The sequence below is a fragment of the Cygnus atratus genome, chromosome 2 (genome assembly GCF_013377495.2).
Source record: "Cygnus atratus isolate AKBS03 ecotype Queensland, Australia chromosome 2, CAtr_DNAZoo_HiC_assembly, whole genome shotgun sequence".
In the NCBI taxonomy this organism is placed as follows: domain Eukaryota; kingdom Metazoa; phylum Chordata; class Aves; order Anseriformes; family Anatidae; genus Cygnus; species Cygnus atratus.
Window position 1 is genome coordinate 141,268,157 of NC_066363.1, and position 13,227 is coordinate 141,281,383.

General features: G+C 37.6%; 1 protein-coding gene across 13 annotated transcripts in view; it reads left to right on the forward strand.

The window, feature by feature from the left end:
* The window catches only part of OXR1 (oxidation resistance 1), a 349,036-nt gene that overhangs the window by 250,197 nt on the left and 85,612 nt on the right, over positions 1-13,227 (forward strand). For 7 of the 13 annotated variants that reach the window (XM_050708640.1, XM_035546145.2, XM_035546139.2 and 4 more), the window contains 3 exons: positions 4,927-5,007; positions 8,346-8,471; positions 9,217-9,369. In XM_050708640.1, the coding sequence (XP_050564597.1) occupies positions 4,927-5,007; positions 8,346-8,471; positions 9,217-9,369 (360 nt within the window). The remainder of the gene's footprint in view (positions 1-4,926; positions 5,008-8,345; positions 8,472-9,216; positions 9,370-13,227) is intronic. The other 6 variants (XM_035546143.2, XM_035546140.2, XM_035546144.2 and 3 more) reach the window with 1 other exon arrangement.

The following is a 13,227-nucleotide window of genomic DNA, read 5'->3' on the forward strand; positions in this document are numbered from 1 at the left end:
ATTCTGGAGTCTATTCACAAAGAAGCTTCCAGTTCACTTAATTTTGAGCAGATGTACTAAGGTTCAGAGTATAATTGTTCAGCTTTCATTCTCTTTCATATTCAGTTAATCATGAGGGTATAAATAACTGATGCTGAAGAAAACTGCTTAGGACTGTTACACCTTCTCCATTCTTACCTTTCAGAAGCACTGTTCAGCTCTGATAAGACAGAGGACACTGTTTCAGCTATTTGTTAGCTCCAAAAGTTCAGCTGTACTTGATTTGAAGGCAGCAGTTAGACATTTCTATTAGCAAACATGCATGAGGTACATGTGTTGGTCACTTTTTACTTCATTAAACTGGCAGAGGTATCCCTCCTTGGTGTAAGCAGTGTGCTTGTTTACAGCATTGTATTGCAGCTGCATGTAACCAGTGGTTGAAAGTGCTGATGTGTCACCATGCATGTGGCAAACTGTCCTTCATGGGCATTCAAACAATCGTAACTGGATATTCATGTGGGTTGCTAATGGACGAGTAAGTTCCATATTAGGAACTGTGATTTGTGCTTTGCTTTTGGGTGTGCCAGCATATCTTGCAAGAGGAGGTCCTCCGACATACTTTCAGAAAAGCAATGTTTCAAAACATGAGCTTCTCTAGAAGGACAATTCTAAGTCCCTTGTTAAGTTGGACAGTTAGTATGTAAGCCCTCTTTTTGACTTAACAGCATTAAATATTCGAACTCTTGTACGTTTTACTGAGTGGCTAACTCATAACTGGTGTGAAGTCAAGCTGAAAAGCATTCACATTAGTCATACAACTTATCCCATATTTTCTCAACAGTATTGGTTTAGAATAGAGGCTACAGAATCTCTTTTGTCCTGAAACACTAATCTCCTGGTGGTGCGTTTTCTGTGCTTCAGTCTATACCAACCAGTGCCCAATTTAACCATGAGAGGTTTAGCTGTTCTTGTCTCTGCCTGCATTCTTTTTGAAGCAGTATATAGCTAGAGAATCAACAGAGGGTTCTTCAGGAACGCTTTCCGACCCTCAAAATAGCTTTAAGTGTCCAGGAACCTGGATGCTGGCTTAGTGAAGAGTGCAGTAAATCTCACAGCAAATTCCCGTAGGTAGGTCTACACTTTAATCCTGGGCAGAATACCTAGATCAAGACAATTCTTCTGTGTAAGGGCATGGTCTGTATTGGAATTTTGATAGCTTTATCCTATCAAGCTTAAAGACTTGAATGCAGGTGAACCTATATAAGTTGTCTCTGGACTTCGCTCAGTCTTTGAAAGCCAGCAAGCATGGAGATACTGTGATTTTCCTTGGAAGCCTATGCCAGTCCTCAACCATCTTCACTGTGAAGAATTCTTTCTTTTATTTGACGAGAATTCACCTTGTTGTGCCTTGTAACTGATGCCTTCCATCCTTTTACTGTCGATATTGGAAGTGCAAAAAAGGAATCAAGTTCTCCATTAGCATTTTATCCTCCTGGCTACGCAAACCAGCTCCCTCAGACAGTCCTTGGGTGTCAAGTTTCCATTCCCTAATTATCCCCCCAGTGGGCTCTCTTCAGTATGTCCACCTGTCTTGGATTGAAGGGGACAGAAGTGGGCACAGCACTGCACATGCAGCTTCACAAGCTCCCCTGACAGGGGAATAATCATTTTCCTTAACCTTTTGGCATTGCTCTTCCATTTGCCACCTGGAACGTGATTAGCCTTCATCTTCACAAGTGGCCACTGTTAAACACTCTGCCTACCAGGTCTCCAGATCCCACCTCTCCTTGGCCCTTACTCCTTTCCTGCAAAGCTGCTGTCTAGCCAGCCAGCCCTCAGCCTGTGCTGCCACGTGGGGCTGTTCTGGTCCAGGTGGGTCTTTGCTGCTACTGAACTTCAAGCAGCTGGAGAGATGACGCGACAGAAACCTCCTGATGTCCCTCATTAGCAGCCCTTGCCCTTCCCTCCAGTGTATTGAGGACTTTCCCCAGTATTTGGTCCTTCCTAAGCTTGCTGAGAGTGCATTTTCAGTGCTACTGAGCAAATTAAACAGTACAGACTAATAGTGACACCCAAGGATTATCACTGGTTAAACCTTGAATCAGTAGCATCAGCACTTTGAGCCCAGTAGTCCAGGCAATTTTTCAGTATTGTCTTCCTTCATATGCTCAAGACATAGCTGATTTGACTGCAAGGCTGCTGTAGCATAGCAAAATAGCCTTTGTGAAATACAGATAAATGGCATCCACTGCTTTCTGCCCAAAATGAAAGAATTTTAGTACGAAGAAACATTCTGTACGGAAGACCACAGTTCAGTATGATGCATACGAAACTGCACTTGTCTTTCATGGTTTCCATGTATTTCTAACAGTGTGTGAGTGAGGAAGTGAAAGCTCAAAGTGGAATGAGGTAGGAAGTATCTTCTGCAATGATCAGGACAATAGACAGCCAGTATAGGGGCACGGGGAAGGGAAGAAATAACAGATTTATTTGATGTGGTGAAACAGAATGGAGGACTAATATGGCTATAAAGAAGGAAATTGAAGAAATCTTGATGGAATAGGACACTGCATAAACAGAGTATAGATAAAACCAGCTGTAAAGCACAGGAAGCTTCTAACTAATGAGGCTTCTACCATTTCAAAACAGCCCTCAAACCTAGCAGAGACAAAATGGTAGCCGTTTTCTAGATACGTCTCACTTTATGGATGAACTAGTAGAAGGTAGTTGCCAGTAAGCTTAAAGATTTATCTGATTGCATGACTAAATGAGCTACAGAACCCAAAAATACATAGTTTTGTCCAATGTAAAGCAAAAATAAATGATGTTGACCTGAACCATAAGCATTTTGTAGGTCAGGCACTATAGCTGAACTGTTGAGCTACTTTAACATACTCATTTAAAGCCTAGTTCCCTTCTACTGAAACATATGATGATGAACAGCTAACCTTGAAACATTTGTCTTGTGGCTTACTCAGAATGCCAGTATGGACTGTATGCTTAAAATAAATACTAGACTTGAGAGGGTGGATCCCTCTATTCCAGACCTCTAATTTTCCTGTTTGTATTTTGACATTCTGTGACATGATTTTTGTGATGTTTGTCACTGCATAGTCACAGACTGTTGGTATGCAGGCTTTTGTCCACAAGGCAGATATGAAGGTCCAAGTGTAATGTGACAGTGTGTAACATGCTCAGGATGACAAGGAGATGTTATTATGGATACTTATCCAAATAAGTATATGTTTCTTCTAGGTAAGAAATCTGTCAGAATACCTTGTGCACACTGTTTGAGGTTGTAGGCTTCCCTATGGCATATGAACAGACACGTCAGACGTGCTGACACTCTCGCCTAGTGATCTAAGGAGTTCCCAAGTGAAGGATGGCGATAGAGTATTCACTTGACAAGTTGAAGGCAAGATGGCATTGCCTATAAAATTTTCAACATTACAGTATGTGAAATGACATCTATATAATGGTTTCAGGCATGATGAGATTTTTTTGGGCAAGAGTCTCCTCAAGTAACCAGGTACTCACAGACTATTTGAAGTTAAACATCTTATGTGGTAGAGACTGTGCTTGAAGAAGTGATAAGACTTAAGGGTCCTTACTGTCATCATGAAAAGCAAGAAGTTTAAGTTGATGGGAAGAATGATGTAAAGATGCAACGAACTGTCACAGCAAATAAATTGATCCAGCTACACTATCATTTGCATGCTTGAGATAAATACTTCTAAAGCTTTGCATGCAATTACTTGACTTTGAGAATGCACAAAAAAAATTTACTTTTCATTTTTTTAAGAGAACAATAGAAAATAGTGGACATAAAATGAGTGCTAGTAGTTTAGTTTATTCAGTTATAAAATTGGATGTCACAAATATTCCTTTTTCCTTGCCTTGCAGTTGCATGGGTAGAGTGAACCATCGCTGCTCAAGAGCCAGTCATGTGTGACTGGGCTCTGTACACAGGACAGTGGCGAGTATCTGGCCAAACTCCTTGTAGTAGGGGCAGGTAGATGGGGAGCTGCTGGACTTGTGGTTATCTTCCTTTGCACTGTGGTAGGATCTCTAGAAATTTTTAATATGCTCTTACTACATGGGACATCCATTTAATCTCTTCACCAGCTGTTTTAAGATGCTTTCATACAAATGATGATTTTGAGTCTTTCTCAAAATCACATTATCTGCTGTAGTTACATCCAAATGACTGTTGTAGTCCTTTAGCCAGCTTGTTGCACCCAGAGCAGCATGTTTTAGAGCTTTCTGACTAAAGGCTTTCTGGCTGTACACTTCCTGCCAAAATGGAGGTGGCATTTGGAGTGACTGTGTTGATGAGCAGCTGTGTGATGGATGAGCAGCTCCTGAAGCTTTGGAGGTGAATGGAAAGTACAGGGTAAAGGTATTGTGGGGGTGGCATTGGGGAGTTACTAGCCTGTAGTTCTGCTACTTTGTTTTTAACTATCTTTACTGCCAGATAGAAGAGTCAGAACCTATTAAGAAGCCTGAGGTTTGCTTCGAGTTATTCTGCTTATCAAAGCAAACCAGGTTCAAAGGATTCATTTAATCTGGATGTAAAGAAGGTTTGAGAGGACTTTGGGGGTGTAGAGTTTGGGTTAAGGCATGCAACTCAAATTGACTTATAACTTAGCATCCTGATACTGGTAACTTTGTGCTTCTTTATCAGTTCCACATTCATCCTAGAGCAGTAAGATGCATCAGACTGCTAGTGCCATTGGTGTTTAATGTATAAGTTTGCTATGTCTACTCATAAGTCTAAAATCGCCTACGTGTGCATTGTCCTTGCCAAAACAAACATCTTTTAGCACTTCTTGTTTGTTATCATTGCCCATTTTTCCTTCATTATTCTCCTCCACTTTTTTTCTTTCTTACCCTTTTACTTTTCTTCAACTGTCAGTGGAATTATTGTCTTCCTGTCTCCATATTCAGGTAGTGTCAGTGGCTGAGTATCACCGCAGGATCGATGCTCTAAATAGCGAAGAACTGCGCACACTCTGCAGACGTCTCCAGGTGCACTCTTCAGTAGTTTAAAACCCATCTCCAGATACTAAAGACATCTTTCTTTGTAGTGTCTTTGATCAGGGCAAGTCCCATATTAAGTGGGTTTGTCTTGTCTACAACACTACAAGGATCCAGCAGAAAATTCCTTTGTTTTGGATGTATTTAATTGTGCAATGCTATGATGGTATGCGGTAACTTTATGATGAAGTTATTACTTCCAACTCTTTCAAACAGGAATTTTCTGTCAGAATTTGAAAACTTGTTCTCAGTACTGCTTGGAGTGATGTGTTTTAACTTCCATTTTAGACTGGTGTGTTGTGTTAGATAGAAACTTGCCTAAAAAGAATGCAAAACAGGTGAAGAATCTAAAAACTGTTACATAGTTGCATGGGTGTTTAATTTTATATAGGGATTATTCATCAAGAATCTCTCAGTATTTGGCAACTTCTGAACAGTATTTGGCAACACAAAACAACTTCTGTGGAATAGGTAAGTATTTTTTGCATTATACAAGCAGGTAACTGAGGCAGTTCAACATGTCGAAGGTTATACAAATGGAGCTGATAATGGAATTTCCTTTATCAAAAACGGTACTTTACTTTGGATTTTTGAAGGCTCACTGACATGGACTGTAACTGATATTTGCATTCTCTTTAGGTGTTCCTTAGTTTGATAGTTTTACATCTCAATTCAAAGTTTTATGTCATATGTAACTTACTGATTGAAAAGCATAACATAGAACTCTTAAGAAGAGCTCAGTTTTTGTTTTTTTATTCCCCTGTGGTAATTGGCTGCTGAAACTTCAGAAAGTTCATTTCATGTTTATTTTTTTACTTTAATCTTGGCTTTTTTAACCATTATGTAATTATGCAATCTCTTCTTAGTTCTTTTATTTCAATTTATTTAATACTTAGTAATTCGCTACCTAAGCGTTTTATAAATAGCAAGGTTGTATAAATTGATTGTGAGCATAAACCCAGAGGTTGCACTTCTGCTTCTACAGGAAAATCAAAAATTCTGCAGAGAAGATTAATTCCCACTTGAGAACAAAACAATTGTCTCTGACAAGTGTTGGTGGGCAATCCTTGTATTAATATCCTGGAAATACAACAGTTCTTTTCAAATAACTCTCACCTGGGATGCCCCAACTCAAGATTTAAGCTGACTTGAAAAAGCTGATGTGATGGCCACAGCCTGTAAGCTGTGTATGCTCCAGACTCTGCTCTGAGGCCATTTGAGTGTTTGTGGTGTAGACTGCCTGACAGTTACTAACTGCAGCAGCCCCTGGAATGTGAATATAGGGCAGTCTGCTTAATGGAAATTGAGGAGGAAATACGTGTGCAAGTTCAGAGCTGCACTTCATTCTGTCAGATAGATACCCTTCTACGTCTACTTCTACAAAGCAATATTTTTCCTAGAAAGTTGCTCTAATGTGTTCATACAAAAACAAGTCTTTAATACAAATTATTCATGTTTGCATGGTGTGCTTTAATCAATATTGAAGAATAACAGGGAATAAACTTTCTGCTGTACTCTTGAACAATGCTGAGGCTTTTACAGAGTTGAAGCAGTATATGATGTATGAGAGGTACATAAGGTAGAAAAGAATTGGGCTACTAAATAACATCTATAGATAGCACTAATGCAGTATGTATGTCATCTTTGTACGTGAGGCTAAACGTGAATAAGTGCAGATACTTTTTTCCTCAGGACACAGAAATTAGTGCATAGCTTACACTGGAAATACTTGTCATCTTCCACTGAAAAATGGAAGGCTTGAGTTTTTTGCTTAGTTGATTGATGCTTTTTAAGTGTACCTTTTCTTAAGCTTAGAATTAAAGTTGCAATTAAGTTATTGCATGAATATACTCTGAGTGCATGTATATACGCCTATTTTTAACTAACAGGAGTTTGTGATAGGAACTTTTTTCATAGTTCTTAAGGGAAAGGAAGGTGATAATATGGGGTTGGATTTCTTGCTATGGTTTTCCTGCCTTCCTCCCAGGTGGCTATATTTGTTTAAATACTCCTATGTGTATTCCAGTGTTTTCTTTTATCTAGCTTTTCTTGAGTTAACTATGAAAGTTCTTTCTGAAAGGCTTGGCAAACTTTATCAGAGTGGTACATGAAATACTGTAGTTGTCATGTACGTTTCTAATATGAGCTATATGGCAAACACAGGTGGTTTTTCTAGAAATGGCAGATATTTCCTTAAAATTTGCAGGATTCAGGCTTTGAATATTTCAGTCTGATCCTTAGTGACACTTGGTTCAGGCTGCTAAATTTTTCAGGTGTGCTCATTCTTGTTAAGGTTTCTTTATTTATTAAATCTCTGTTGTAATAAGTCTTGCTGCAGCAGTGGTTTATGTTGCTAACTTCCTTAGCTTTCAGTCCTGCACTTCTGTCAGATTTCGCTATCCCCACAGTAAGCATTAACTACTTCTGTAGCAAGATTTATAAAAGGAAAACTGGTTCTTAGTTGGTCTAGTTCTTGTTGCATGGCATTTTAGCTTGAAAGTGCTAATGAATGCAGACTAAGTTAAACAGCTGCTGTGATCTATGAAATCTGATGCATTTTGTGGCCTTCTGCCATCTCCAGCAAATGGTGGTCATCAACTGATTAGGGTAGGTGTATAGGAAGGGGCTTTTAAACTACTGCAGGAGCACTGAATAATGAATCTCTGTCAGATCTCCAAAGATCATTATGCAGCATTAAGTGTTACTGCTTTCTTCTCCCCACCCCTCTCAGCTATCAAATCTTTCTTCTTTTTCCCATAAGTACTCTAGCAGATCAGCTCATGAAGTAGCAATGTTCCTAGAGCTCAATTCAGATGCTTTACTCAAGATGCTTGACAGCAGTCTTTTCAGATATGTAGTAGAGACGTGGAAACTTTCACAGGTGCTCTTAAAAAATAAAAATAAAAAAAACATTGGTACAGAAACTGCTGAGATTTTTTTAAATTATTTTGAAGTTTAAATTCCTTTTCTGAGCTCTTTAAATTATACTTAATGTGAATTATATGATGGAATTAAAATGCAAGCATTTGTGTGCCGTGACCTCAGAAAAGCATGTGATTCCTTCAGCTGTCTGTGGGATTTTTTTTTAGCATAAAACCATGGCTTCCTTCTGAGTAGGTATCCGTGTAATTTAATGTTAATATATTGTTGAGTACAGGCTCGCTATTGAAAACAGTGACAATCTTGGTCAGATCAAATTAATGGATTTTTTAACTTTCAAAGGAGCTGCATAACTGTAAATTGGTAACTGCATGATTTTAAACCTGCAAAGTGTATCCTCCCTGCTGATGGTATTGCAAATACTTATTTTCCTGTGATTCTTTTTGTAGATAACAACAAGAGAAGATACCATTTCAAAACAGGCAACAAACATAAAAACAGACCTGGAGCCTGAAGCATTCCGGCCAAATCTTAGTGATCCCAGTGAATTACTCCAGCCAGAACAAATAGAAAAGGTATTTACTTACAGGATTGTATGTTGTAACACGATTGTACTTACAGTGTTGTATGTTGATGCTTCACAAATGATATGGCATAGTGTAAAACACCAAATAATTTAAGAAAGCCTTGTGTGGTACAAATGCATAAGTACAACAATTCCATAGCCAAAACTTTGCTTTTTCTCCTATCACACTTTTAATATATCTTGCTAACATTAGTCTTTTTGCCTTTATTTCATTCTTTGACCACAGTGTGGTGGTCACTGCAGTTCTCATTGTCCAGTCCAAAGTCATCACACTAAATATGGTTATTGAAGGTTTGCATCAAGGGTTGTGTTCAAAGGCACGGGAACAGGAGAGCAAGCATCTTTTATTCTTTAGTTTGTTACCTGTTGACTTGAGTAATCTAGTACACCAGTAGTATAGATATAGTAGTATAGATGTAGTATTGTTATGCAAGAATAACTATATGCCTTTACTGTCTTTAGATAACTTTGAGACTTTACCAAACGTGTACTCATTTGGTGAAACCATTCTTCTCCTATAGATCACCGGTAGAGCTGGGAGAATAAACTTACTTGAGAGATCAAGGATAGAAAATGTGGGTGAAACTTGTAGGCTGACTGGAGTTTCTTAAACTAGCTGTTAAGATTGCTCGTAGTAGCTCAGAAGAATGTTATCAGCCTTTACTGATATGCAGTATGTTTTTCCAAATAGTAAAAATAAATAAGTGAAAGGATTGTCATTATCCTCTTAACAGCTCACAAAATCTCTTCCACCGCGGACTATTGGATATCCATGGACTCTTGCCTACAGTACTGCCAAGCATGGCATGAGTTTGAAGACTCTGTATCGAACTATGCTGGGATTAGACACACCTGTGTTGTTGGTTATCAAGGACAGTGATGGACAGGTAAGAAACTATTTGTGTGGAAGTTGGAACCTGAAGAAAATTGGGAAGTTATACTTCCCAAGAAAAGGAGGAAAACTTGTGTGTATCAAGATGGTTTCCTTCTTGATAGTTACAATAGAGGCTTTTAAAAAAAATGTGATTCACTGTCAAGGAGTACTCTGACATACTGTATTTCTGGGAAATGCTATAATGATACTAGTTCACTGTCAAACTGTGAGTCTTATAATATCATTGAATTTACTCTAAATATTCTTTTTGTAATGTACTTATAGCATTAGAAATGACCTCTAAATTTCTGATGCCAGAAGGTCATGTTGAGTTGGAATGTCTTTGCCAGCTACTGCTAGTACATTCTGTGTCTGCAGCCAACATCTCTCTGCCATTCAAGGGCTATGGGATCTTTACTTCATGACATTATATTCCTTGATTCTCTCTCTCTGGTGTAAATTTGAGAAACTGGATCACATCTTGCCATTTGAGTAGCAAGCATCCTCTCTTGAGGATTCTAATAAAAGCTAAATGTTACAGGCAGCATGAGACTTTGATTCTTTCTTACTGAATGTCCTGTGCTCTCTCATGCAAGTAAGTGACACAGCCACTGCAAAATCTAACATTTACTTTACTTACCTGTCCCACTTTGGTAACCACTGTTTTTATTTTCAGGAAGCATGGGCTCATATCACCTCATATCATTCAGGGGGGCTGAAAACTGTAAATAAAGGGTATGTTTTCTAATTCGAGTCCCAGCTCATGTTTTTTTTTTTCCTTCTGTTTCCTGCCTCATGGATCCCTTATTTAAAAAAGAAAAATCTCTTCTAAACCTCTGTGCTAATGCAGCATTTTTTCAACATAAGTTCTCTTTTAAAGAACTTTTCATTACTTCTTAATCTTGAAGATAAAAACTATTCAATAGACTTGATGTCTCAAGAGACCCGTCAGCCTCTTCAAATGTACTTTGGTAACTTTTCTTCTCTAATTCAGTTATTAGCTTCTCAAGATTAGTTTGTGCATCCTACAAGTTACCTGCTTCCTAGTACCAGATTATCTGGCCCAGAACCAAAACGTCCTGTTTCAGATAGGTTTGTCCTGCCACCAGCATGTAGTATTGCCCTGCTGTTGAAACTATTCTGATGACCTTTCATATGTAAATATCTCAACTCACATGATGAAAAAGCACCCTGTTTGCCCAACTGAAACAGGGAGTTCATAACTATGACACTTTTTTTTTTGTGAAACAAGACATGACTAATGTTTTCAATTTACAGGCTTATACCCAGGAAAATTGTTGAAAGTATTCTTCGGACTTTTGGGTCAAGTAGCCACCAGAACTTGACGCTTTTTGTAGTATTCAAAGCTTCACTGAATGAGACCCTGATCCAAGCCAATATAGCTTCAGAATTAGTCTTCCTTTGAGCAGGAAACTGTACAAGATGACTATCTGAGGTCCATTACAATTTAAATTATTCTGATTCTAAATAAATGATTCCTGTATTTATATTTGAAGCAAGCTTTAAAGTATCTCAATCAAAAATCTGTAAAGTTCTCCATATGGTTAGGAGGTAGTAGCTTTGTATTTTACTGGTGTACAAATAACAGCACCGAGATGATCTGATACAGATACAAATAAATGCTTTGTGAAAAGCTCATATCGGTGTAGAGGCTGGACTAAGATGTTTTAAGATTGGTCAAACTCTTTACATTATCTTAACAGTTAATTCCTGAGAAGGAGTGTCAGTTTTAATTAAATCTCATATTTACTTCAGAGCAGGATGTAAGGTCAGTCCTAAATGTATTGACGTGAACTAAGTCATATCCTAGCTACCTAAACGTAGCTACCAGAGTTGTTCAAGGAGTAACTTGAGCTATTAAGAGAAGTTAGGGTCCAGAGACTCTGATAGTTTGAAACTGCATATAAATTAACAAATAACTGGAACGGTTCAATGTCTTCCTTTTGTTATGAAGCTGCTGGAAAATATTAATGTACCTGTTGTCCAAGCATGGAGTTTTCTTTATTTCAACAACCCATTTTGTTCTCTTAATGAGTCGGTATTTCTTAACTCAAATCCAGCATGGATTTTTACCTTGAAAGATACTCTATTTAAGTTCAATTACCTGCGTACGGTAAGCACAGTCTGAGGTCACGAGATCTTTGACAGAGAAAGAAATTCCACCCAGATTTCTGAAGCTCTAACCTACTGCACCAAACACTTGAAATCATGAAAAGTCTTTTTTTTTTTTCTTAGAGATTACTTTTTTATAAATTGGTCCGTTTCTAGACGTTTTAGAGATTACATATTCAAAGGTAAATGTTTAAGTAAAAAGTGAGTAGTTGTTTCTGCAGAACTCTATCAATAGGCAGAATAGACTCCAGCATCATACCTTCTTTGACTTCTTAATCTTTAATCTTAACAGTAACAGCTGAACAGGTAGTAAAGATCAGGTAAAAATGAAATACTGCCTTGAAGTTCAGATTCTGTTTTTTCATAAAACATGCATGAAGTTGGGGTGGTTGAAGAAGTAATTGTTTCTTGTGACACTGAGGTAACAAATGAAACCCTAGAAGAAGGTTACGTTACTAAAGAAACGTATTGCTGGAAACTAGGTATTTGATTACTCTAACCCTCTAGTATTTAAGGCTTATCTCTGATATTTGGTCAGTGGTCTCTGAAGGACAATGAACCAATACTTCTTAAAGTTCTGATGGAAGACCTGATTTTTATAAAGAATTAAGCCAGTAAATGCCTTTGGCCAAAGCTAAATAAAGCATGTAGAAAAGAATCCTTTTCCCAGCCTTTACTCAGAGTTTTCAGTAATACCCAAAGTACCAATTTAGAATGATTGACTACTGTAAATTTAAAATACCATTATCTAATCTGAATCATTGTGTGTTAGGTGAGAAGATTTCACAGACTGCTGACTATTTTTAGAAAAAGGATTTTAGAGTTTGTGGTCTTTATAGTAAGATAGCTATTATTTCACTTAATTCTGAAATCAAACAGCAATTTTAACTACTTTTTCTGTAACTTAATTTTAGAATTCTTCACAAAATTGCAGAGGGAAAGTTTTGCATGTCTTTGTAGCACTCGACTGAATGACTCCAATTGTTTAAGCCAGCTGATTTTTCACTAATATGAAACAACAGTTTGATTTTTATCTATTTAATTTTTATTTCTTTCTGTGTTGATGATGATCACTTCCTTCAGCTATCATGCCAGAATTGAGAGATGCACTTCTCTAGTCTTCGTCTGTTTTTTTCTCTTGTTGCTGCTGCTTGAACATATGATCACTTAATATTCTGCCCACAATTTAATGAAACACCTGCATTTGATGTTATACTTGGTCAATTCTCATGTGAACTTTCTCTGACCTAGGAGGCTATCTAGCTAGTAATGGGCTAACAACAACAAAAGCTGTAGGTCGTAATAATATTGGCAATAATTTCAAGTATAATTTTAATAATTTCAAATTAAAAATAACCAACCAAACAATATTTTCTGGAAATTAACAGGAAACTTTTTTCTTTAGTGTTCCTTCATTTTGGTCTAATTTGGTTATTTCCCCAGAAAGCAAAATGTCTATGTCCATTTCTTTATCTCATACGGCTGTTTCTTTCATGCTTAAGCTGTGGGATAACAAAGAAAAATATCTTGACAGTATTTGTTCCTGTATGTTCAATGAAATAACTATCTATGCTAAAGAAGTATTGAGATAGTTCTTCTGTGGACTTGGATTAAAATTTCGTTCCACGTTCTTGAACAACAAAAAAATCCAACTCAGTTACAGAAACCTGTACTTCAATTCATGGAACTTGACGTTTTTAGACTGACTGCTGCTTAACAATGCATTTGAAACGCGTGA